Source organism: Hypomesus transpacificus, chromosome 15, assembly GCF_021917145.1.
Source record: "Hypomesus transpacificus isolate Combined female chromosome 15, fHypTra1, whole genome shotgun sequence".
Classification (NCBI taxonomy): domain Eukaryota; kingdom Metazoa; phylum Chordata; class Actinopteri; order Osmeriformes; family Osmeridae; genus Hypomesus; species Hypomesus transpacificus.
The window spans coordinates 14960609-14988051 of NC_061074.1; the positions used below are offsets into that span (position 1 = coordinate 14960609).

The 27443-nt window shown below is 48.1% G+C and overlaps 1 protein-coding gene across 3 annotated transcripts; it reads left to right on the forward strand.

The window, feature by feature from the left end:
• Positions 1-60: 60 nt before the first annotated feature.
• On the forward strand, positions 61-27018 carry prkd2 (protein kinase D2). 3 transcript variants are annotated; one of them, XM_047035444.1, is made up of 20 exons: positions 61-698; positions 809-1482; positions 15592-15730; positions 16461-16592; positions 16834-17033; positions 17138-17321; positions 17681-17749; positions 18013-18030; positions 18281-18437; positions 18555-18666; positions 19561-19638; positions 19950-20268; positions 20559-20684; positions 20953-21059; positions 22993-23154; positions 23643-23741; positions 24046-24153; positions 24459-24618; positions 24729-24814; positions 25073-27018. In XM_047035444.1, exons 2-20 carry the CDS (start codon positions 1159-1161, stop codon positions 25295-25297), a joined length of 2805 nt encoding a protein of 934 aa, XP_046891400.1. In that variant the 5' UTR covers positions 61-698; positions 809-1158; the 3' UTR covers positions 25298-27018. The 3 variants fall into 3 exon arrangements, with proteins under 3 accessions (XP_046891400.1, XP_046891401.1, XP_046891402.1); XM_047035445.1 differs by having other exon boundaries at positions 331-698; positions 817-1482; XM_047035446.1 differs by lacking the exon at positions 18013-18030 and having other exon boundaries at positions 331-1482.
• The last annotated feature ends 425 nt before the right edge of the window (positions 27019-27443 follow it).

Consider the following 27443-nt stretch of genomic DNA (forward strand, 5'->3'; position numbering starts at 1 on the left):
AGCCAGGGCGGGGGAGAGAGAGAAAGATAGAGACAGTGACAGAGAAAGGAAGAGAAGCCAGAGGAAGAAAAAGAAAGAGAGGAAGAGGAAGAGAGAAACAGACAGAGGGAGTTTTGTGTGAGCAGAGAGTTGGCCCCTGAGGCAGTGTAAGCAGAGCCCGAGAGAGGGAGTAAACAAGACAAATGACCCCAGCATGAAGGAGAGAGGGAGTGAGGGAGGATAGAAGGAGAGCCTGGGAGGAGAGCCAGAGAGTGGGCGGGACAGTCGTGAACATGAGTTCTCTCATCTCATTGGCAGGCAGCCCTGTCAGGCATCTCACTTCCTCCTTGAACCATTGACTCCAGGGAGGTGGGTGCCGAAGGGAGGGGGAGGTAACCTCTCACAGCTCTCTCTCTCTCTCTCTCTCTCTCTCTGCTTTTCTACAGAAAAGCGTAAACTTGGACTGAAACTGAAAGAGGGCTCAGACTTGTTAAAGAAAAGCCAAGCTCTATCTCTCTTTCTCTCCCTCACTTTTTCAGTTTCCTGCTTTGGGTAGCCATTTTGTTGCACAGCCGAGAGGAAAGGACAACAAAGTGAATCCTGTTGCTGGCCTCTCTGTCCTCTCAACATTTCCTGGCAGAGTTTTGACTTTCTCCCTTACAGGACTACTTCTCCAGAAGAGAGGAAGGAGGAGGGGGGAGTAGGAGGCGGGAGAAAAGGTAGGAAAAGAGGAAGGGGGGCAGTTTCTTGTCCTCTTTCTCTCTCTCTCTCTTGCTCTCTTTTATGAGTGACTCATTTACTCTGCTCACGTTTGCCTGGTTCACACCAGGAAAGAAGACGTGTGAGTGCGGAGCACACAGAGAGAAAGAGAGGGAAAAAGAGAAGAAGAAAGAAGGACAGAAAGGAGAGGAAGAGAGCAACTTCCTGGATGAGGAATTCTCCCTTGCTCCACTGAGACGTCTGGCCACAGCACACACGGGAGCTTGGACACTCTGACGGACGCTGTCTCTGTGTGTGTGTGGTTGTGTTCGAGTGTGGTTGAACGTGTGTGTGAGTCAACTCGTTCACACCTTCACACTCCCCTGCTCTGGGAGCTCATTTGAAGCGTGTGTGCTGAAGGTCTTTCAGGACTCGCTCACACGCCTGCCTGTGTGTGTGTGTCTGTGTTGAGCTCCAGCCATGGCCAACGCCAGCCCCTGTTTGTCGTCGGGGCCCCTGTCGCAGGTCTTCTTCCCCACGGGAGGCCCCTCTCCTCCAGGCTCTGTGGTCCTTCAGCAGGGGACGCCCATGGCCATGCCGCCCACGCCCTCACATGGCTTCACTACGGTGGACCTGGGGGCTGGGCCTGGGCCCGGGGGCTCCATGTCATCCCCTCTGCCCCCCACACCGGCGGGGGTGTCCTTCATCATCCAGATCGGGCTGACCAGGGAGTCGGTTCTGCTGCCCCAAACTGCTGACCTGGCCTACGTCAAACAGATCGCCTGTTCTATCGTTGACCAAAAGGTAGGAGGACAACATTTGGATTTATGAAGTGAGTGAGTGTGTATGTGTCGGTCTGTATGTGTCGGTGGGGGTGTGGAGGAACTGTATGTCTGGGTGTGTTGACGTTGTGTTACATGGTGAAAAGCCTTCTCTACCTTTCTGTGTGTGATTTGTATGACGGTGTGTCATACAAATCACACACAGGCAGTGTTTTCTCAACTTGGCATAGCGTGAGCGTCACAGGACTGTCACCGTCACTAGCAGTATGGCTTTGGCTGAAAAAACAGCAAAAAACACACACCTCATTAACTATATATCTCTGACAACAAAAAAACATTGCTTGTTACGTCTGGGTGTGCTAATGCCACAGTCACCCAATCACCTTTTGGCATGCCTGTAATTACAAACAGAACGGTATCAGTGTACTGCAGCAGTGTGGTTGTGGAGAAGTGACAACCACTCAGGAACAAACTCAGCTCATGGCAGGTATTAAACTGTTGAGTCGTAGATGAGCTACAATTAGAAGTTTATAGTAAAGGGGGATCTGAATCTGTGTCTGTGTTTTTCTCTCAGTGTGTTACATATTTACTGTTAACCAAACAAACAAGATGACTAATCCTGATTGCGTGGAACTCTGAATGCATTCAGTCATGTGGAACTGTTTATCAATACTTGTCGTACAATCGGTTATTTTGAAGCAAGACACGGTTTTTCAATCAGTGCAAGGACTGTTTTTTTATCAGCCAATTACTCTGCGATGATTAGATTATCAGATTTTCCAGTGCCAGAAGCTGGAGGATGGCCAGACCAATCAGGACAGCTTATAGAGCTGATGTCCACTACACCTTTCCTCTCCTCTCTTCAACCCTCCTTCTCTTCTCTTCTCTTCTCTTCTATCCTTCCCTCACCTCTCCTCTATTGTTTGAGGGATAAAGAGGAGGAAATGAGCTCTGTTTCCTGTGTGGGGGCGAGCTACTTCCTCCTCCTTCCTCTCATCCTGCTCCCTCTCCTTCAGTCCACTCCTCCTACTCTCCTTAGCATCCCTCTCTTTTTCCTCCTCCCTCTATTTCCCCTACTCTACCTCTCCATCCTCTGCTGTCAAAGTAGCTAGGTCTGAGGTATTCAATGTGTGTGTGTGTGTGTGTGGAGGAACAAGTTGGCTAAACAAGGAGCTGTACATAGGAAGAGTTACAGTAGACTCCAGCTGGACTGTGGCTTACACACACACACACACACACACACACAGCTGCAGCTATTGTTTTCACCTCTGTTCTGGAATGGCGTGTTCCTTTATCTGGGTCCCTGGAGAAACTGTTCCCAGGAACGTGATCACACACCATCTCCTGTTTACCTATCTACCTCACACACACACACGTACACAGGCACGCAGACACACGCATAGTTTTCTTTTTACCTCTCTACCTCACACACACACATGCGCACACACAGAAACACAATGCAGTCTCAGGGTCAGTCTTCCATTATACAACTCAGTCTCAGGGCTACTCTGGTGCACTTATCAGACCCAAAGGCTTTTGTTTATTTGATTCGTTTGTTACAGTAACGTATGTGTGTTTGTGTATGTGCTTTTGCATGTTTGTGTGTGTGTGCATCTGTGTGTGTCGATAGAGGTGGCAGTGGTCCATCACACACACAGATGCACACACACACAAAGACAGACTCGATAAAGACGGCTTGATCTTGCCGCTCCTCTACTTCCTCTTTCAACAGGATATGGTGTCCTGAATTTGAATGGGATCTGATGTTAGAACAACAAACCGTGGATCCCTTTCACCTCCACCTCAAACCACTAATCCTCTCTATCTGTCTATCCATCTCTCTGTCTGTCTATCCATCTCTCTGTCTGTCTATCCATCTCTCTGTCTGTCTGTCCATCTCTCTGTCTGTCTATCCATCTCTCTATCTGATCCATTTATCTCCATCTCTTCTCTCTCCTAATGTTTTTCTTCTCTCTCTGTCTCTCTCTCTACCCTCTCGGTCTCCACTTCCCTCTCTTTCCTCTCTTTCCTCTCTTTCCTCTCTTTCCTCTCTTCACTCTCTCTTCCTCTGTTGTTTGCATGCTAGCGAAGCGTCTCTGCATGATGTCTGTTTCCTGTGGCCCTCTGAAAGCCAGCTACACACTCCTTCATTTGACTATTTAAAACAGCCGCAATGCTGTCAGAGCAGGAGAGAGACAGATAGATTGACTGGAAGACAGACAGGCAGATAGTCTGACTGGAAGACAGACAGGCAGATAGTCTGACTGGAAACCAGATAGGCAGACAGAGAATATTGGAACAATAGAGAGGGATGAGAGAGAGAAATAGTGGCACGTGTAAACTGTGAAATGTTTCTTTTTTTGTGTTTGATCATGTATTGGGTCAGTGTAAGTGCGTGAGCGTGTGTGTGTGTCTGTGTGTGAGCGTGTGTGTGTCTGTGTGTTTGTGTGCGAGCGTGTCTGTGTGTGTGTTTTGATCACTCCCACAGTGAACTCATTCAGACCGCTGCTGAAGCTGCATAGCTGCTGTGATTCAGAGACCTTATGATCCAGATCCAGATTAGCCAGAGACAGGAGGGGTCTGTGCTGTAATCCTGCTTCCCAGCCCTGCCAGGAGAACTGCTACCAGCCAGAGAGACCAACCCTGGCAGAGAGTCCAACCCTGTATAGAGACACCAACCCTGTACAGAGACACCAACACTGGCAGAGAGACAACACCCAACCTAGATCAGAAAGACCAACCCTGGATGCAGAGACTAACCCAGGCGAGACAGACTGGCCAGTGACCCCGGCCAGCAAGGTTAGGTATAGAGTTATAGTTGTGTTAGGTATTTGAGTGCTGGTTGGGGGAAGGGGTGTGCTTTTAGGCCACAATGAGGTCAGTGTGATGCAGGCCAAGGTGGGGCTGATGGGAAGGTGGGGTAGGAGGTATTTATGGTAGAGGTGGAAGGGGGAAAGGGAAAATAAGAGTGGGTTGAGTGAGTGTGTCTGCATGTGTGTTTCTGTACGTGTGTGTGTGTGCGTGTGTTTCTGTAATTCTGTGTGTGAATATGGGGAGGAGTAGTGTGACATCAGTAGGTAAACACATGACATCAACGTTGAAAGAAAATAAGGGACAGTGTGTGTCGGTGTGCGTAAAAGAAAGAGAGCAAGTAAGGAGAGGGAGAGAAATAGAGGGAAATAGAGTGAGGGATGGAGAGAGTGAGAGAGAGAGAGAGAAACAGGGATCCAGCATGTCCTATGACTTAGCTACAGCATTCGGCTTTAGCCCACACCCTCTCCCTCTCCCTCTCGCTTTCTTTTCTCACTCTCTTTCTACTCTGTTTTTCAGTTGATTGATAAAAAGCCTCAGTAGGACAGTGAAGAAGAAGGAGAGAAAGAAAGAAGGAGTGAACGAGAGGCGAACAACCCGGTAGAGGGGGGAGACATGCAGGGGGGGAAGGGGGTGGCAATCATAAAGAAACAGATGATGACTCACATCACAGCAATGTGGCCATCGTTGCCTCCAGCATGGAAGAGTGTTTGTGTGCGCTCATGTGTCTGTGTGTACGTGTGTTTAGCTGTCACATGTTTGGTTCTACCTGGAGAGTCCCTGTGGTAGTTTCACAATAGACAGATTAGAGAGACACTGAGGCAGAGGGACAGAATGGAGAGAGAGAGAAAGAGAGAGAAGCCCTGGGGATCAAACTAAAACTCCTATCGGCTTACTGAGATTGGGGGAGAGTGGGGGGAGATCAAATGGGAGGAAGGGGAGAAGAGAGAAAGAAAGAGAGAGAGTCAGTGGAAAGCCATGATGGTAAAAGAGGTAGGGAGAGAGAGAGAGAGAGAGAGAGAGAGAGAGAGAGAGAGAGAAGAGAGAGAGAGAGAGAGAGAGAGAGAGAGAGAGAGAGAGAGAGAGAGAGAGAGAGGGAAATCCCATGCGAGGGGGAGGGAGTGGTGTTGGAGTGAGGGGTGAAGAGAGGGATGGAGAGAATGAGAGTGAGGGCGGCAGGCTCCTTTTGGAGCAGCAGAGCATGGTTCCCCAGACCTTCTCCTGCTGGACTCATGTTACCTCTCCTCCCACTCCTCCCTCCCTCCTTCCTCCCTCTCTCCCACCCCTCCTACTGGCCTCCTTCTTTCCCCTGAACAGAAAGAGATGCTTTGTTTCTTAACCCCCGTCTAAGAACCCCCCCCCCCCCCTCACCTGACTCCCCTCTCACACACACAGTAGGTGTGTACGTGCATGTAAATTTGTGTGTGTTTGTGTAAGTGTATGGAGGATATCTGTGTTGATTGGGCTGTGTGTGATGGTTGCGTGCGTGTGTGTATCGTAGGTGTTACCTGTAGGGTTGTGTGTTCAAAACTATGTTTCTGTGAGTTTAGCTTAGCAGTATATTACTGTGTAAACTGGTCAAGCATACAGACCACTGAGTGTGTGTGTGTGTGTGTTTGAGGGTCATGTGACCATTAACACTGCTGCTGTGTGTGTGTGTTCTGCTATACTGAAGCTGCCATGTTTGGTATGTAAGCCAGGTTCTCTCTGTGACAAGCTGCAGTACACACCAACTAGTTCCACAGCTTACAATTGTATTAGTCAGCGAATATTCTGCACATACACCCCCCCACACACACACACACATACATGCACGTACACAGACATAGATTCACACACAACCACAAACGCACTTAACCCTAAGCCCTGTGCAGTACACTGATATAGCAACGTGTTATGAGGCACTTGTCCAGATGTGTGAGTGTATATGTAGGTCTGTCTGTGTCTCTTTGTGTGTGTGTGTTTGTTTGAGTGTGTCTGTACATGTCTGTGTATGAGTGTGTCTGTGTCTCTCTGTATCCGACTGTGTGTTTTACCGGTATGAGCAACAGTCTAGGTGTCTTCTTACTGAAAGGACTGCAAGTGTATGTGCAGGATTATTATTGTATTATATATTACACACACAGACACACACACAAAGAAACACACACATATGCCGCACACTCACAGACACACACTGAATTGAATCCTGACAGGAAATCCTACAAATACTATATTTGTTACCCTTGAACCCTTCCTCTGTGTGTGTGCATGTGTGTGGTGTGCACGTGTGTATGATTGTTTGTGTGTGGTGTGTGTGTGGTGTGTGTGTGTGTATTGGGGCGGTGGTGGTGGGGGGGGGGGGGGGGTGGCACAGGGGAATATTATTCTCTGAGTTGATATGCAAACAGGAAGATATCACAGATGTGAGGGGTGAAGATCAGCAGAGTGGAGTAGAACAGAGCAGATTAGAGTAGAGTACAGTAGAAGAGCAGAGTACAGTAGAGAAGAGTAGAGCAACACCTTGCTGTATGTAGGCTTGGTTCAGCTTCTCACAGTTCACCTCCAGCAGGAGAAGGTGACTTCTCCTCCCTGTCTTCACCTCGCCCTTCCTTATCTGTTTCATGTGTGTACGTGTGTGAGTATGTGTGAGTGCATGTTGACGTCAGTCCTTATTCACACCTCTCCCTGATGGAAATATGTAGTCACCCGATCCGGCAGCATTATCTCTACATGATACTTCCTTCTGTAGCTCAAATATTGTCACTCTGGGCCTCATGTACGTACATTTGCAAACGTAACGTTATTAGCGCCATCGCCATGGCCAACCCGCAGATTGCGCACGCTGTGATACTTCAGTTTACGTCGCATTTACGAAACCTGAAGGTCATCGGGTAATCAGCCTATTCTCCGACCACTATTCCATACTTTGCAAGCATTTAAACGCGCAATTGAATGGGCCTATTCTCTCTTTCTAGCATGGATCAGCCACCAAAGTCAAAACAGCCATGACTGTTTGAAATGATCCTGATGCCAATATTTGTAATGTAGCAAGGAATTTAACAACTGCTGGAATGGAATGTGAACGCTGAGTCGGAGATTCGATGTCATCTTTGATTTCTTCCAGTAACTGTAATATTGCATGGCTACTTAATCTGTAATGCGTAATGATTTCGTGTTCAATCAACTCAAAAAGTGTGATTCTTGTGGCAAAAATCCTTTGGGCTATGTCTTCGTCTGGTTCGGGTTACGGCTGCCATTTCACCAGGAGGCATTTGCGCATTGTGCTTTACACCGCAAAAAAGAGGTGCGCTTTCACTGTCCGTTTTTGTTCATACCACGGAATACATAATTAGGCCCACTCTATGCATCAATTCCCATCTCTTTATGGGAAACTCCCACTTTCCCCTTGACCCTCCTGTGAATATGCATGACACGGAAACGCGCAATTTGCCATTTTCAGTTCCCGCTACCGGCAGTCTGCGCTTTTACCTCAGTGTGGCATGTTTGTACATGCCTCGCCATGCTTTTACGCGCAAATTGCGAAACAAATACGCCTGAAGTGGGCGCAAAAGCGTTAGTACATGAGGCTTTCTGTCTTTATCTCTTCCTCCCTTACTCCCTTCCTCCCTTCTTCCTTCCCTTTGCCTCTCTCTCGGTTTCTTCCTCCTCCTATTTTCTCTACCTCTTTCCCTTTCATCCTCCCTCTACTCCCTCCATTCCTCTCTTTTTCCCTTTCATCCTCCCTTTTTCTCCCTCTCTCTCTTCTTCCCTAACTTGATATGACAGGGAGGTGCTGACTGGGGAGATAGTGGGCAGGAATAGCTGGCATTCCGCTCGTGTCTTTCATGACTCCGTCACAGTGACATCACGGAAGGTTAAAAATAGTCCTTCTCTCCTGAGTTTGTTCCATCACTGCTCACACACAAAAGGTGACAAGAAATTCCCACGTCAAGCCAAGTCGTTGTTGGGCGCTAACGAGGCCAGCTCGGTGACGTCTTTGGGACCTGGTCCCCGTGGCAACGCCTCATTAAGAGTCTCTTCATCACTGTCAATCTCCGTAGGTCTCTTTCAGGTCCTTGTCTAAACTCCTCTGCACGTGTCAAAACAGGGAATGGTTAGTTTATGGTTCTACTACAGGGACTGCCCCAACAATGCAAGGACTTTCCAGACTGGATAAACACACACACAAACCGATATAGACACACACACACCCACACACACACAAACACTGACGCACACAGACATACACCTTGCCCAAGTGTGTCGTCACAGTTTATGTCCCAGTGGTTTACATAGCAGTCATAGTGTGTGTATCTCTGTGTGATGTTATCTCTGACCAGTGTCAAGACGAGGGGACTTCCTCATGGGGACTGGGTGGTTCTCTTCTCCTCAGCCCTGCGGCTGGCATTACCCACGTCACCTCTCTCTGGGATGGCAAGTCACTCACTCATTCAGACATGAGTCTCTTTCTTTCTGTCTTTCGTTCTTTCTTTCTTTCAGTCTCTCTTTTTTAAATGTTCTATTCATATTTTTATACTCTCCAGTCCCTAGTTACTAAGACTTGCACAAGTTAGATTCAGTTTGAGCTGGAAGACCTGTGGTGCTGTTTGTCGCTGATCGTTGTTAGATTCAGTGATAAATAGCTCACCGCCAGAGCCTTGGGGCCAACACGACAACACTTCACAGACAAAGTGGCAGAGAGCGGGAAGGACAAAAATAGTTTTGATCCGACTGTCATGTTCTCTGCTCTTCACAGCTCAGATGGACATTTATAGTGCATCACATTGGCTCTCTAGGCTCAGCTCTTTAACCACAGCCAAGTGCTGTACTCACAGTCGAAACTCACCCATTCACTGCCAGCTCCTCACTGCACAGTGCATGAAGGCACACTAGACAGGGCTACTATGTGGTCACAGCTGTCATTACTGACACATTGATGGACCTCTGTCCAACCCACACCTCTAATCCAGAACTGACCTGTGGAACTGATCCTGAGACGGATTGTGTGTGCATGTGTGTCAACAACTCTGCTGAGTGTAGCTATGGATTAGTTTGAAGTCACATGTTGGTACCACATCAAATTTCTGGGTCAACATCAGATGTGGATGTCTCAGCACATTTCAGCATCACATGCTGGTATTTCTGGGTCAACCCAGTCTGGTTCTGCCAGGTGAAGACGGATCAGAACCAGGTCACCGGAGCATGGTGCAAACCCCACTCTGTCTGAGCATGTGCAGAACAAAGGCCCAGACAGCTTCCAGCTACCTAATACAATCTAGATCAAATGACCAGGTGGTCACATGATCAGGTGACTGCGCTGGAAGTCAGAGAAACAAGGAAACAGACGAGTAAACAAGCTGATAACAGTGAGGAGACCTGGCATGGCCACAGGATGTGTGTGTGTGTGTGTTACTGTGTATAAGTGCGTAAGTAAGGGGGTAGTTCAATACAATGCTCCTTGAGGTCTTATTTCACTCTGAAAGAGCTTTTTCCATGACACCAATCCTATTCATTTATCAAAAAAGGTGCACGTGTGTGAGTGTGTGCATGGGTGTGTACTGTTGTGTGTGTTTGTTCTGACTGTGTGTGTATCTAGAGTACCAGTCAAAAGTTTGGACACATGGGAAAATGTGTCCAAGCCTTTGACTGGTACTGTATGTTGTTGTTGCATGTGTATCTATGTTGTTGTGTTTGGTTGTGTGTTTTTTATGAGTGTGTGTGTTTGTTCAGAGTATGTATGTATGTGCGTGTGTTTTCAGTTCAGTTGATTTAACAGGTCCTGAGATAAGGCTGATTGTTCTTATTGACTGTGTCAACAGTGTGGAGTCCCTCCCTCCCTGGAGAAAGTGACTGTGTGTGTAGTTTGGTGTTGTGTGTGTGCACATTGTGTACGTAACTGTGTTCCTGGTAATGTTATAAACCTGTTTGTGCAGTGTGTGTTTGTGTGTGTGTGTGTCCGTGGGTGTCTATGTCTATAAAATATCTGTGTGTGTGTGTGCGTGTGCGTCCAGTGTGTGTGTATGTATGAGTGTGTTTATGTGTGTGTGTGTGTGTGTGCAGCGGAGTGTGCTGCACACACAGCTGTTGTAACTGTAGTAGTAGCTGTTCTGCTTTCTAGATGAGTGGCAGAAGGAGGTGGTCACACCCAGTCAGCTGACAGGAACAGAGTTAGAGTGCACTTGATTTTAGCTTTAGCTGTTAGCTCAACTGGTGCACCTGGGGTCACTCAGCTTTGGCATCAACCTGTTTTACAGACTCAAAATCTAAACAGTGATGCGTGGAGGAGACAAACTGTCTTCTTGCACTGTGGTCCTCAGTGGAAATACAAAGTAAACTTTGGGGAGCTTCAAGAACAAAGCCTGTATTTCAGCAAATCCAGCATAATCTCTAGCCTGACGTTGTCATACTCATAATTCTAGTCAGAATATGAGTCTGAGAACTCTCCGTTGGGCTTTGACTACAGGGCGTGTTTCAAACGAGCCTGGAAAACAAATGCCTCTTCGCTCAATTGGATAGATCTACAACCAATCAGAGCAACAGAGTATGTGACGTATGTTAAGCACCACATAGTTGTTGTCAACAGAACTAAACTACAAGCAGACTTGAAGTATGCTTGAAGAATGAATACAAACGATTTTTGCCGGTGTTGTAAAATTAATTTAAGGGTAGGGAGAGTACTTGTTCACACGGTCAACCTTTTTGAGCGAAACAATAAAGGGCAATGCATATACGAACAAGTTCTCCGTTTAGGATTACAACTCCATTGGGGCCAGCTGATAAATTAAACTTTTACCGAATCCCGTAGGAAGGACGGCAAAAACATATTTTCCATCGACAAATGCCTTGATTGCGTCTCTCTGTTCCTCTTTCAAAATTAATGCGTTGTCGATGTCTTCTAAAACAGACTCAATGGCAGAATCATAACATCCCAGATCTCCAGCGGTAGCTATGTTTGTCAAAATCTTGTCTCATGTTATGCTTTGCTGTAATCTTTCTGGTGGGCGCCTATGATGGCTGCCTAGGTAGGCTCTCCTGCCAAAGTAAATTCCGTGTCTGTGCAAACTTTCATGGCCAATAAACATCTATTCAAATTCAAAATCAATTCAAAACGAATTCAACTTTAGCGCTCTTTTGTGACGTGGGTGATTACGTCACTGTTGATCATCTGTCCATCATCGTATAAAGCCCGCCCTGGCAATTTAATTGGTTCGCCCAGATTCTGGTTTTCTGTAGTTGGTCCCCAATACGAGACCCTCCAGACCCAACTTCCCGACCAAATTTTTTTTGGGGCGGGGAGAAGTTGGGCTGGCAGCCAGGCTACATAATCGCAACAAGCAGAACAAAATCATTGTACAACTCGAATGTTGATGCCAAAGTAGGCTTGTGAAGCCAGGAGCACCACTTGGGGAACTGGAGACGTGTATGATGAATACAGTGACATAGCGATGTGGCACTCTAGCCTGTGGAAAAGCAAACCTGTTCTTTGAAGGTTTGCAAATTGAACCAGCTGTGAACCTGCACTAGTCTAGAGCTAGAACTAGGCTTGCTTTGGTGGAAAGAGGGTGAGAGGCAGCACACACTAGCTAGTGACATCACAGACAGAACACACTAGCTAGTGACATCACAGACAGAACACACTAGCTAGTGACATCACAGACAGAACAGACTAGCTAGTGACATCACAGACAGAACCGACTGGCCAGTGACATCACAGACAGAACAGACTAGCTAGTGACATCACAGACAGAACAGACTAGCTAGTGACATCACAGACAGAACCGACTGGCCAGTGACATCACAGACAGAACCGACTGGCCAGTGACATCACAGACAGAACACACTAGCTAGTGACATCACAGACAGAACAGACTAGCTAGTGACATCACAGACAGAACCGACTGGCCAGTGACATCACAGACAGAACAGACTAGCTAGTGACATCACAGACAGAACAGACTAGCTAGTGACATCACAGACAGAACCGACTGGCCAGTGACATCACAGACAGAACCGACTGGCCAGTGACATCACAGACAGAACAGACTAGCTAGTGACATCACAGACAGAACCGACTGGCCAGTGACATCACAGACAGAACAGACTGGCCAGTGACATCACAGACAGAACAGACTAGCTAGTGACATCACAGACAGAACAGACTGGCCAGTGACATACAGACACACTAAGACCAGCTGGTGGAGGAAGAGAGGGAGAGAGTATGTAAGGATGGAGAGAAGGAGGGAAGCAGGATGGATGGAGGGATGGATAGGGATTGAGGGAAGGAGGGAGGGCTTCCATAATTGATCAGAGTCATAATAGAGTTGGTGGCCCGAGGAGAGGCCAAGCGGGTAACCTGATCTCATTGCAACCCAAAGACACTGCTACCATGGCAACACGGAGACGCTAGCTTGCTGCCAGCTCTCTGTCCTAAGCAGCTATGACCCCTTCTATTGTCCTTAAGCATTGTACAAACACACACGCCCCCTTACATTGCTGCCCACATTACACACATGGGTGGATCTGTGTGTGTGTGTGTTTTTTCCCTTGCTTGCCCATGTGTGTGTGTGCATACATGCATGGACTGGTTATTTAGGCTAATCAGTGGAGCAGGGAACAGGTGGACACACTTATGAATATGCTGATATTACTGTGCTCTCCCACAGACAGGAAGTGTGTGTGTGAGTGTGACATCTCTGTGCTGTCCCACAGGCAGGTAGTGAGTGTGATCAGGGCCGTAACTACCATTGAGGACACCGAGGTCGTGTCCTCGGTATTTTTTTTCGTATTTCTGTTTTTTTTTTGCTTAAATCGTGGTATATAAACTCAAAATAAAGTACACGTGAAACTGACTGCAGGACGATGATCTTGGTCTCCCACAAACCGTAACGTGATTTTATACTTGAAGAGCCGAGTAGCTCAAGAGTTTGGACATATGTGCTGCGCGTCATCAACAAAACGTACTGTCGTTATGGTAACCACCAAACACAAGTCGGACGCTGATGTTACCGCCATAGACATACCGCTACTGTTAGTGAATAGCCTATGTTAGTTACAGTCACTGGAAGAGGAGCGCAGCAAACTAAACATGTAGGTTAAGAGAAGTTTAAGTGGCAGATGACTGTGAGAAGAAAGATTCATTTTCATGTGGAAATATTGTATTGCAGCAGCGTACTACTCAGATAAGGAAACATCAAATCAAAGTTTGGTTAACTCCGTCAGTACTGTACCGGTGGTCAATCAATTTCCACCGGTTGAATCAACATTCATTTTGCGATTGATATGATATGTCATTGATGTGATTGATTGAAAATGAAATTCAGTGGCAATTGGGAAATATCAAACTGACTCGCTATCGCTCGGTCGATACGTTCCAGCCTCAGTTTGATATTTCCCGGCATGACCGAACGGTCGAGGTTAGTAAGTAGTTTATTATATGGCAATTTTAGATTCTTTTCATTTTGTAAACGAAAATAAATGGTACCTTTAGGCTAATTGTAGCTAGCTCTTAAGTCTTCTCACGGTGTGTTTCATGTGTTGCCAAGCAACTCATTACTTTTGATAGAAAGCGGACAACATGGTTCTGCTAAAATGGCTTTAATTTCATCACAAAATAACGACACAAGTGATTCAAAGAGTCTGGTCTTCATCCTCACTTTCGATGACAAAGCTTTTCAGCATCATCTGGATAGTAAAACTCAGCAGCTGACTCGTCGATATCGCTCATTTTGAAGCTGACGTCAGAGGGCAATACGGATCCGTATTGACCGGCGAGGAGGGCAACACGCTGGGGTGACTACCCGTTATCCAATCAAAACGCTCGTACCGTCGTTGCCATATAATAATAATTTAAAAAAAATTGTGGTAACTTGCCCTTACTTCATGAGTCCCATAAAGGTCCTTCAAAAAGCCTCAGAATGCCCCATGTTTACCTCAAAATTTCAAAAGCTCCACACCGCCCCATATTGAAATGTCATAATGATGATGTTTTTGCTCCTTAAGACTCAATAAGAGAAAATGGCCATATTTAAATAATGTAATTTAAAAAAAATCCGGGGGAGCATGCCCCCGAACCCGCCTAGAAGTTCTGACTCATGACCTCAGTATTTTTTGGGGCCTGCGTACGGCCCTGAGTGTGATATCTCTGTGCTGTCCCACAGGCAGGTAGTGAGTATGAGGCAGGCAGACAGAAAGAAAGACAGACAGACAGACAGACAGACAGGCAGGCAGACAGGCAGGCAGGCAGGCAGGCAGGCAGGCAGGCAGGCAGGCAGGCAGGCAGGCAGGCAGGCTGTGGTGCAGATGGTGGTCTTTTGTGTGTGTTTATGTGTATTTGTGTGAGTGAGACAGAGACAGACAAACAGAGAGATGAAGAAAAACAGCAGCCCTTGGAGCTGTCTGTATGTTTGGAGTGTGTCTGTGTTACGGGTTACTAGACTGCTTGTGTTCATTGGTGTGTGTGTGTGTGTGTTTGTGTATGAGAGAGAAAGCAGCACCAGTAGCAGGCCAGCTGAAAGGTGTGGTGGTTGCAGACACACTGTGTAGTTTGGCAGGAGGACAAGTCAAGCACTGGAGCTCAGATGTGTTTGTGCGTGGGTGTGTGTGTGTGTGTGTGTGCGTGCGCGTGCACGTCAGTTCAAGGCAGAGCACAGGGTTCCCTCTTCCTGTTAGTGGAGGCTCCACAGATGGGCTGGTGGAATCATGGGAAATGTGACTCAGATGGGAGAGAACAACGGGAGGGAGAGAGACAAAGAGAGAAAAAGAACACAGGAAGGAACTTCTTCAATTTTTTAAAGAAATCATCATTGTGTGTGCATACATGTATATGTGTGTGAGTGCTCAGATGTCATAAGACTACAGTAAGAGATAGTATTTCCCTTGTGTCTGTGTCTCTATGTAACAGAGCTTACCTGTCAATCACAACTCATTCTCCACCTCCCAGATTATGTTCAGTTTTAGTCTGTGGGTTTGGCTGTTCTCGTTTCACCTGATTGGCTATGAGTCGGTGTTACTTCCTGTAACTGTCATTTTAAACTACTGCCCGCTCAACAGTGACTATGATTGGACGACTGGCTGGCAGTTTAGGTGGTTGCCAGGCAATGGTGCTCAGTGATTCTGTGTGTGACTGACTGCATCAGATATGATTCTGTTTGTTTATGTAATTAGCTTGGCTTTCCCACTATGAGTGTCTCTGTATGTGCGCGTGTATGTATGTGTGTGTGTGTATATATGTGTGTGTTCAAAAGTTTGAAGACAAGAGGATTTAATCAAATATTCACCTGTCAATCCACTTTTCTCGCCCCCTTATCTCTTGCCACCCCCCCCCCCTCCCCTCTCTCAGTTTCCTGAGTGTGGCTTCTATGGTATGTATGACAAGATCCTGCTGTTTAAACATGACCCTGGCACCAACAACATCCTGCAGCTGGTCAAAGCTGCCTGTGACATCCAGGAGGGAGACCTGGTGGAGGTGGTGCTCTCAGGTTGGTCCTCTCCTCTTCTCCTCCTCTCCTCCTCTCCTCCTCTCCTCCTCTCCTCCTCCAGCTCCTTTACCTTTCCTCTCATCCTCTCCTCCTCCAGCTCCTTTACCTCTCCTCCTCTCCTCCTCCAACTCCTTTACCTCTCCTCTCCTCCTCTCCTCCTTTCCTTTCCTCCTCCAGATCATGTACCTCTCCTCTCCTCCTCTCCTCCTCCAGCTCTTTTACCTCTCCTCCACCAGCTTTTTGACCTCTCCTCCTCTCTTCTCTTCCTCCAGCTCATTTACCTCTCCTCTCCTCCTCTTCTCCTCTCTTCCTCTCCTCCTCCAGCTCATTTACCTCTCCTCTTCTCCTCCTCTCTTTTTCTCCTCCCCCAGCTCCTTTACCTCTCCTCCTCTCCTCCTCCAGTTCCTTTCCCTCTCACACTCTGCTTACTGAACCGTGAAAGACCTGGATCTGGTGGCGCCCTCTGGTGGCCACAGAGTCTACCATGTCATCCTCTCTTCTTCTCCTCTCATTCTTTCCTGCCTTCCTCAGTCTTTCTCTCCGTTTTTTTCAATGTGGTGACAGCTTTGTGGAATGTCAAGATACCAGAAATATTTCCTTTCCTGCTCCATCCCCTAATTATGAGAAGGTTGAAACAAGGTTGAACCATGAAGTATGAAGTATGGTTGAACTGCGGTTGTTTTCCCATCTGACTGCGGGCTGGTGTTTGTGCCTTTACTTCCCTCCTCAGCGGCAGCCACCTTCGAGGACTTCCAGATCCGCCCCCACGCCCTCAACGTCCACTCCTACCGCGCCCCCGCCTTCTGTGACCACTGTGGAGAGATGTTGTTTGGACTGGTCAGACAGGGACTCAAATGTGACGGTGAGAGAGGAATGGAGGGAGGGACTTAAAGGAAGAGAAAGAAAGAGAGAAATAAGTAGGGGAGAGGGAAGGAGAGGAAATGGGAGGAGAGAGGGCGAGAGATGTATTTAAAAGTTTGAAATTATACACAGTCTCTAGCTAACTGAATATTATATGTTCCCTACCCCTCTCTCATCTCCCTGTCCCCTGCCCTCTCCCTGTCCTCTGCCTCCCTCTCTCCCCCCTCTATCTCCCCCTGCAGGCTGTGGTCTGAACTACCACAAGCGCTGTGCGTTCAGCATCCCCAACAACTGCAGTGGCGCCCGGAAACGGCGCCTGTCCACCACCTCCCTGACCAGCAGCCAATCACTGCGTCTCTCCACCACGGACTCCATCAGCAGCACAGGAACCAGCTCCATCTGCACTGAGGAGACCAGCCTGGTTCGCTCACACACACAGATGGTAGGACGATGGCACACACACACACACACTCACACAGACAGGTACACACACAGGAACACACAGACACAGAGCCCTGCCTTCTAGCTAACCTTTACCCCTCCCAGCCGAGGACTCCCAGCGAGGCTCGGCGGTTCTACACGGGGCGCCCGGTCCACCTGGATAAGATCCTGATGAGCAAGGTGAAGGTGCCCCACACCTTCGCCATCCACTCCTACACACGGCCCACTGTGTGCCAGTACTGCAAGAGGCTGCTCCGAGGGCTCTTCAGACAGGGCCTGCAGTGCAAAGGTGGGTACACTGGGCTGGAGGAGAGTAGGGCTAGTCTGGAGGTGAGGTGGGCTAGCCTGGAGGTGAGGAGGGCTAGTCTGGAGGTGAGGAGGGCTAGCCTGGAGGTGAGGTGGGCTAGCCAGGAGGTGAGGTGGGCTGTTCTGAATGTCTTTATTGGGGTTCTTTGTGGAGGGAACACGTGTGAGCAAGGAGATAACAAGCAAACTCCAGTCAGCCCCGCAGGGTCAGCCCACCTGGTCAGCCCACCTGAGCATCGACAGGCCCCAAGTGGGAATCAAACCCAGGACTTTCTTATTTTAAGGTGGCAGTGTGAAGCACAGAAAAAAAATACCCCTAATTTCTTTCCTTTTTTTCCTTAGACTGCAAGTTTAACTGCCATAAGCGCTGTGCGTACAAGGTGCCCAACGACTGTCTGGGAGAAACTATAGGTGAGTGTATGTGTGTGTGTGTTTGATATGTGTATGTGTGTGTCTGAATGTAAGCTTGAAGAGTGTGTCTCCCTCACTGCTTTGAAACCCAGCTGTGGTTGTTGACCTGCCTCACTTCATGTATGTATTCTATTTCAACAATTTACCTTCAACACCATAACCCACTGTCAACCTAAACAGTTAACATGTACACAGAGAAGTGCTGTGCAGTTCCACACGCTACACACTAACCTGCTGCATATGGTGTGTTTCTGTGTTCTCAGACAGCAGAAGTAACAGTGGTAAGTATGGAACATACTTCCTCATGCTTCTGCTTTGTCACATGTTCCTAACTTGATGCCTCCATATGCCTCTGTCTTGTCTTGCAGTACAGCTGGTGTGACTGTCTTCTAGCCAGTCAGACAAGGAAACATTGAGGCCAGAGCTGTAAACCTGTTCGCTAACTTTCTCTTGATCCACTTTTCCATTTCCACCCCCTCCTCTCCCCTCTTTCTCTCCCTCTATCTCTCTGCTCCCTGCCCTCCTCCCCAGACATACTGAGTCCCAGTGCAGACCCAGAGCCTATGGAGTGTAGTGAGTATTCAGACTCGGACAGGTCGTGTCTGATGGACGACTCAGATGAATCCTGCAGCATCCCTGGGTCCTTCTCTCCTGAGAGCAGCCAGCATGGGACTGGGGGAGACCAGAGGTACACACACACACACACACACACACACATGGACATACACACACACACACACACACACACTGATACACACACACACACACACACACCCTGTAATCACAGGCTCTGTCTCTGTTGCAGTGCTAACATCCCTCTGATGAGAGTGGTGCAGTCGATGAGGCAGACCACACGCCGCTCCAGCACAGCTATCAAGGAGGGCTGGATGGTCCACTACAGCAACAAGGACACACTGGTACACACACACACACACATAAACACACACATTTACAAACATATAAGTGTCACACGCAGGTTTACACACCCTGGTACACGCACACACAAAAAGACACACACACACAAACAATCAAACCTGCACAGTGGTGACACTCGACGACTCCTGCTCCCACACCGATACTGAACACACGTACACAAACACACACTGGGTCACCTCACGTCTGCTGCCAATTGCAGCCTGTAAAAAGGTCAAGGCCAGGTGAAATTGAAAGCATATTTTCAACAGAAATAGGTTTGGTTTGTTTACCTGTGACATAAATGCTTGTGTCGTCTATTTATTCATCCATCTATCTTTCACTCATCTTTCCTTCTCTGATTTGTTGTTTTTGAATCCCAGCCTGTGGTAGCCGTGACCTTTCACACTGTATTCTGTTTAAAGATGTGTGGCAAGAAAGAGAGAGAGAGAGACTAATAGAAAGAGAAAAATATTCTGTGAGAAAAATATACTGCGGAAAAGTATGATATCAAGGCCACATTCAATCTAGAAGCTTCTTCTGTGACTTCAGTCTGCTGTAACTTTCCTCCTATGAGAAATCTCTGATGCTAACCTGTTCTCCCAGTCTCTTCCTCCTAACTCTCCTCCTGTCTTCTCTCTCCCTTCCTACTTCCTTTCATCCACTGTCCTGGTCCTCCCCTCCTTTCTCCTCCTCGTCCTCCTCCACTCCTCTTCACCTCATTCGCCTTCCAGTCGGTCTTCCTCCTTCTTCTACGGGTCCTTTCCTCTGGACCCGGGCTCGACCTTTGAACCCGCAGTAAACCCTGGTTGACCCCATGACCCCCTCGTCTTCCCCTTCCACCCACGCTCCCTCCCTCCCTCCCTCCCTCCCTCCTTGCCTCCCTCCCTCCTCCACAGAGGAAAAAGCACTACTGGAGACTGGACTGCAAGTGCATCATCCTCTTCCAGAACAACACCACCAACAAGTACTACAAGGTAGAAAACCATAGAACTAACCCGTAGCAACAAGTACTACAACTTAGGAAGCCATAAGAACGCACACAGCAACAATGTTTTGCAAAGTGTAAAACCATGGCAACAGCCATAGCAACCAGTACTACAAGATAATAAAAAACATTGCAACAGCCGTAGCAACACATTTTAAGCACTGATGAAACAGGGGAAGCTACTTTATTTCATGAGAGACCATGGTTCTCCTTTCACCTCGTCCACACTACTCTCTTCCTTACCCTCCGTTTCTCCATGCCTCCACCCCCCCCTCCACCTCCCCCCTCCACCCCCTCCAGGAGATCCCCCTATCAGAGGTCCTGGAGGTGCGTCCGGCGGGTGACTTCACCCTGGTCCCGCCCGGCACCAGGCCTCACTGCTTTGAGATCATCACAGGCACCATGTGCTACTTCGTGGGCGAGGACCCCAACATGCACGCTCCCACCCACTCCTCCCTCCCCCAGGGCTCCCCTCCCACCCCTCCCTCCCCCAGTAACGTGGCGCCCAATAGCGGCGTGGGGCGGGAGGTGGCCAAGGCATGGGAGAGCGCCATTCGCCAGGCCCTGATGCCCGTCATCTTCCAGGACGCTCCGCCCGCGGAGGGACACACCCCCCACAGTAAGGGGAGGGTCTGAACAATGGCAGGGGGGGTGGAGGGGCAGAGGGGGAGGGGAGAGAATGGGGAGGGAGGACATTGGGGGAGGTTACTTCGACACAGACAGTTTCCAATGGAATTGGCATTGTTGTGATTCTATATGACGGGAGACATAGTGGACTGCTGAGTCTCTCTCTCTCTATCTCTCTCTCTCTCACCTTCTCTATCTTCCTCTCTCACTGTCTCGCTGTCTTTTTCTCTCCTTCTCTTTCTCTCCCTCTCTCTCTGTCTCTCTCTCTTTCTGTACTCCCAGGACAAGCGTCAGTTAGCATCTCCGTCTCTAACAGTCAGATCGTGGAGAATGTGGACATCGGCATGGTGTACCAGATCTTTGCTGATGAGGTGCTGGGTTCAGGCCAGTTTGGAGTGGTCTACGGAGGTAAGTCCTGAAAACAGGAACTAAGTCAGGAGAGCTCATTCATGGAGTTCAGAATCTCACAGGTGTCTGGTCTTCCCTCCGCCCACCCATTTGCTCCATCCTTCCATTTCTGTCTTCCTCGTTCGTTTCCCTCACATACACTTTCACTCTTCCGTTCCTCCCTCTCCCTTTTTCCTACTGCATCCTTCCTCCTCCCGTCCCTTCTCCCTCCCTTCCATAACCACCCCCCCCCCCCACACACACACACACACACTTCTTTCTCTCCTAGGGAAACACAGAAAGACAGGGCGTGATGTGGCGGTCAAGGTAATTGACAAACTGCGTTTCCCTACCAAACAAGAGAGCCAACTGAGGAACGAGGTGGCCATACTGCAGGTACACACACACACACACACACACACACACACACACACTCACACACACACACAGGCACACAAACACAGGCATTCAATATTATACCATAACTGACCAACAGGGGGAGACAATGATTAACAATACAGCATCATTCACTTGAGTCATTCCTTGCTATACAGTGCCCTCCAAAAGTATTGGAACAGTGAGGCCAATTCCTTTATTTTTGCTGTAGACTGAAAACATTTGGGCTTGACATCAAACGATGAATGTGAAACCAGAGATCAACGTTTCAGCTTTTATTTCCAGGTATTTAGATCAGGATCTGATGCACAAATTAGAAAATATCACCTTTTTGTTCGAACCCACCCATTTGTCACGTGAGCAAAAGTATTGGAACATATGACTGACAGGTGTGTTTTGTTGCCCAGGTGTGTCCTATTACATACATTATTCAATCAATAAATACCACTGAATGTCTACACTCAGGTTCAGATTGGGTAAGATAGGTTTTGTCTATGCAGACTGTATTCAGAGGTGAAAACAACATGAAAACCGGAGCGCTGTCTTTGGGTGAAAAACAAGCAATTGTGAGTCTTAGAGAAGATGGAAAATCAATCAGAGCCATTGCAGAAACATTGGCCATAGCCAGTACAACCATTTGGAATGTCCTGAAGAAGAAGAAAACTACTGGTGTACTAAGTAACAGACGTCGAACAGGTAGACCAAGGAAAACATCAGCAGTTGATGACAGAAACATTGTGAGAGCTGTAAAGAAAGACCCTAAAACAACTGTTAGTGAGATCAGCAACAACCTCCAGATGGCAGGAGTGAAGGTATCACTATCTACTGTTCGCAGAAGACTTCATGAACAAAAGTACAAGGGCTACACCAGAAGATGCAAACCACTCATTAGCAAGAAGAATAGGAAGGCCAGGCTGGAATTTGCCAAAAAGTACAGAGATGAACCTCAAAAATTCTGGGACAAAGTTTTATGGACTGATGAGACAAAGATTAACTTTTACCAAAGTGATGGAAAGGCTAAAGTTTGGAGAAAGAAAGGAACTGCTCATGATCCCAAACACACAAGCTCATCTGTGAAACACGGTGGAGGTAATGTCATGGCTTGGGCTTGCATGGCTTCTTCTAGGACGGGCTCATTAATCTTCATTGAGGATGTAACACATGATGGCAGCAGCAAAATGAACTCGGAAGTCTACAGAAACATTTTGTCTGCCAATTTAAGGAAAGATGCAACCAAACTGATTGGCAGAGCCTTCATCATGCAGCAAGATAACGACCCAAAACACACTGCCAAAACAACAAAGGAGTTCATCAGGGGCAAGAAATGGAAGGTATTAGACTGGCCAAGTCAATCTCCAGACTTAAACCCTATAGAGCATGCATTTTACCTGCTTAAGAGGAGACTGAAGGGAGGAACCCCACAAAACAAACAACAACTGAAAGAGGCTGCAGTGAAAGCCTGGGAAAGCATCAAAAAGGAAGAATGCAAAAGTTTGGTGACGTCAATGGGTCACAGACTTGCTGCAGTTATTGAAAGCAAAGGATTTGCAACTAAATATTAAGTCTTATTCACTTAAATATGTTTTAAGTATATCTGTTCCAATACTTTTGATCACATGACAAATGGGTGGATTCAAACAAAATGTGATATTTTCTTAGTTGTGCATCAGATCATGATGTAAATACCTGGAAATAAAAGCTGAAACGTTGATCTCTGGTCTCACGCTCATTATTTGATGTCAAGCCCAAATGTTTTCAGTCTACAGCAAAAATAAAGGAATTCGCCTCACTGTTCCAATACTTTTGGAGGGCACTGTATCTCTACTACTGGTACCACCACAGTCAAGCTATAATTACAGTGATCAGAACAGCTATCTGTATGAACCTCTCTCTCCTCTCCTCCTCCCTCCTCTTGTCTCGTCTCCACTCTCAGAGTCTTCGTCATCTGGGCATAGTGAACCTGGAGTGCATGTTTGAGACCCCAGAGAAGGTGTTTGTTGTCATGGAGAAGCTCCATGGCGACATGCTGGAGATGATCCTTTCTAGTGAGAAGGGCCGACTGCCTGAGAGGCTCACCAAATTCCTCATCACACAGGTACAGAAGTTGTGTGTGTGTGTGTAGGGGTGGTGGGGTGTGTGATGCGCAAGATGTACGAATGTACATTTACATGTATTCATTTAGCAGACGCTTTTATCCAAAGCGACTTCCAAGAGAGAGCTTTATAAAAGTGCATAGGTCCCTGATCATAACAACGAGATAGCCCCAAACATTGCGGGCAGCCAAAACATGAAGCACAAAAAAAACAAATGAGTGCCAAGGCAGAACCACAAGAATGTAGGTGCAAGTGTGCAATAATGTGTGTATGGGAGTGTATGGATGCATGTGTTTGTCTCTCTCTGTGTTTTGATGAACTGTAGGATGTTGACTTGTGTGGGGAGTTTCTCAAGGATGTTTTTCAGTGTTTTAGTCTCGCTTCTCTCACATCTACCTATTTCCTGTCAAACCTGTAACCGACATCTTGTGTATGATTGTGGGTGTGTGCGTACACACGTGCATTTGTGTGTCTGTGTGTGTGTGTGCAGATCTTGGCAGCTCTGAGGCACCTGCACTTCAAGAACATCGTCCATTGTGACCTGAAGCCTGAGAATGTGCTGCTGGCTTCAGCTGAACCTTTCCCTCAGGTAGGTAACACATACACATTCATACACGCACATGCACACACACACACACACACACACACACACACACACACATACACACACACACACACACACATACACAAGTACACACACACATTCGCACCCACACACACACACACACACACATGAAAACACACACACGTACACACACATTCGCACACACACACACATGAAAACACACACACACGTACACACACATGCACACACATTCATACGCACACACACAAACCGTAACAAACTATTAAAAAAGCTATTACCTTCCTCCTTCCGTCCTCCTTCACCCCAGGTGAAGCTGTGTGACTTTGGCTTTGCCAGGATCATTGGGGAGAAGTCGTTCCGTCGCTCTGTGGTGGGCACACCTGCCTACCTGGCACCTGAAGTCCTGCTGAACCAGGTACCAGCTACATCCCAAATACACGTCTGTCATGATCTCCATCTTTACATCTGTCTATATCTATCTCTTTCTTTATCTCTGTCTCTATATCTGTTTCTGTGTATATCTCTATATACTGTATATCCCCTTCTTTATCTTCAGGATCAGCTTCATCAATACACTGTGACTTTTTATGTCAGTCTCCATCTCCAATGCCAGCTACATCTGAAGTACACTTTGACATAAAGCTACCCAACCGCAGATGGCTCCACACTCAATTCTCTCTGTCACCGTGAGCAGTTCTAACGTTTGGTCTCCGTCTCCAGGGTTACAACCGTTCCCTAGACATGTGGTCGGTGGGGGTCATCATGTATGTGAGCCTCAGTGGAACCTTCCCCTTCAATGAAGATGAGGATATCAACGACCAGATCCATAACGCTGCCTTCATGTACCCTCCTAACCCCTGGAAACAGATTTCCCCTGACGGTAGGACACACACACACACGCACACACAGGGATGAACACACACACTCCATCTGTGTGATCCAAGCGTTGAGCGTGGGTGATGTTGAGGATGTGTGACGTGTCCATTCCAGCTATCGACCTGATCAACAACCTGCTGCAGGTGAAGATGAGGAAGCGATACAGCGTAGATAAGAGTCTGAGCCACACCTACCTCCAGGTACACATCCTCCATACATACCCACCTCCAGGTACACATCCTCCATACATACCTACCTCCAGGTACACATCCTCCATACATACCCACCTCCAGGTACACATCCTCCATACATACCTACCTCCAGGTACACATCCTCCATACATACCTACCTCCAGGTGACCTCAATTACCTCCAGAGAACGGATTCCTGACTTCCCTTCTTCCCTCCCTCCCTCTCCTCCTCCTTCCCCTTCTCTCCCCTCCTCCCCTCCTCCTCCAGGACTATGATGCATGGCTGGACCTCAGGGAGCTGGAGTCCAAACTTGGCGAGCGCTACATCACCCATGAGAGTGACGACAGCCGCTGGCAGATGTTTGCCCGCGAGCACACGCTGGCTTACCCCCAGCACCTGGTGCCCCCTCCGCCCACACCAGGCTCCGACGAGGAGGAGGCCGGGGAGGACGCTGACATGCAGGGGCTCACCGAGAGGGTCAGCATCCTCTGAGCCCCACCTGGGAGAACCAGGGGAGACGGCTCAAGACGGCTGGCTGACCCAGGGAGGAGGAGGGGAGGAGGCCTGCAGGGTGGCTGGGAGATGGCTGATGAGGATGTTTGCGAGTAGAAGTCAGACAACACCTTCGGTGATATACAGTGCAGATTACATAATTTACTCAGAACAACCAATCAGCTGTCTTTGTCCCACAGTTCTGCCTCCAGCCTCCTTCCTTGACCTCTGACCCCTCATTGACCCCTGATCCCTAGAAATGACAGAATGTCCTCCCTTCTTCCTCCAGGTCATGTTGCCTAGCGAAAGGGCTACTCGCATCGTTAGGGTCTTCTGTCACTGATCATGTCTGAACTACATACCCAGAAGTTAAGGGTTCATTTCTGAACTCATAAAGAGCTTTGAAGACTGAGTCAGGGTAGGATGGAAGTAAAGCACAAGCATATTAATACTCCTTCTCCAGGGTTGGGGGGGGGGGGGGGTACCCTTCCATCTTCCCCTTCCCAGATTAAACAAAAGTTTAGACAGCAGAAGAGAAAGTTAAGAAAGTGTGTGTGTGTGTGTCTTTGCACAGAGTATTGAGGATGCAGCTGAGAAGAGACGAGTGCATCTTAAAAGCTTGTTAAATCCACTTAGGCATGACATGGCAAACTCTCTCACGAAAGGATGCATCTGAACTTGAATATCATTTGGATGTCCTGTTCATCTGAAGAGAGGAAGCTTCTGCTCCTCCAGCTCCTCAGCCTCTCTCGGGGGGTGTAGGGGTGGACGTTGAGGTGGGCGGGGCGGAAAGCTTCATGGTGAGCCCCGGTGGTGCGTGTGTGTGGGGTTGGGGGGTGGGGGGGTGTACTAGCTCAACACGGCGTGGAGAAGACCCACTCTTCCCCTGTCTCAGAGGAGAGGTGATGAGGAGGTGGGAGCCGTGTGTGGTATGTGTGTGATGATGTGCCTGATGAAGACAAGCTCGGAAACCGTCTTCAATCGTCTGTTATCTCGTCGGGTCAGCTGCCTTCAACTGCCACCAGCTGCCACCCCATGTCCTGACCAGCTGCTGGTTCTTCTCTTGAGATGAAGTAGTGCCTAGAGTGTACACTGTTGTAACTGTACCTCACCTCACAAGACATCCCTGTAGCTTTCCTACACACTGTAACCAAGATACACCTGACATGAGACTCTGGGTTCTAGACTCAGCTTCACACTGATCATAGAAACCAATGGCGTACAGTCGTGGTCTCCAACTGTGGGACGTAGGCAAATGAACTGCTTCTGAACAGTTGCAGAGGCACACATGATATGAAGGATGTTTCTTAGCGTTCTGATATTAGAAAGGATACTAACCCCATATTGAGGTGCAGATGGCTGGATGAATTGATAGATGGACAGATACATAGATGGATGAATGTATTGATAGATGGACAGATAAAGAGATGGATGAATGTATTGATAGATGGCTGGATGGGTGGTTGGGATTAGAAGCAGAAAGGATGGATGGGGAAGAGGGAATGACGTGAGGGAAGTGTATGTGTGTGTGGAGAGGGGTTTTTTTCTCATTCTGATCACTGACTCCAATAATGACGCCTCTCTGTACCTCTATAGCCTGCCTACTGCATGTGTATCTAGGCAGTGCAGCAAACCTATGTGTAGGAGCTGGATCACTCCGGTACGGATGTCAATCTCAGCATTTGTAACACAATAAAAAAAACATGCTTTGACTAATCCTACTAAGTCTGTGCTGAAGTTTTTTCCACCCAGTGTTCTTTTGTGTGCTGGTGCACAGTGAAAGTACCGGTTGCTACGGATGACGGGGTTCTTTATGCAAATAACGCAAGAAAGTGCCTGTCCTCTGGAGAGAGGGAGGAGAGGCAGCGAGGAGAGGGAGGAGGGGGAGGAGAGGGACAACGGTGGGCGGATGAAGGTGAACACACAAGTCTTGTCAACAAGCACCCCCTCTCAGAGACCCACCGCTGTCCTCTGACTGTCTCACTGTTGCATGGGAGACCGCCACTTCACTCCCCCGACTCGGATGCAGAAATCTGAGTGAGCTGACAGATGGAGGGAGAGAAAGGGAGTGAGACAAAAAGCGAATGGAGGGAGGGAGGAAGGGGGATAAAGTGTTGCGGGAGGAGGGGGAGGGGAACTGGCATCA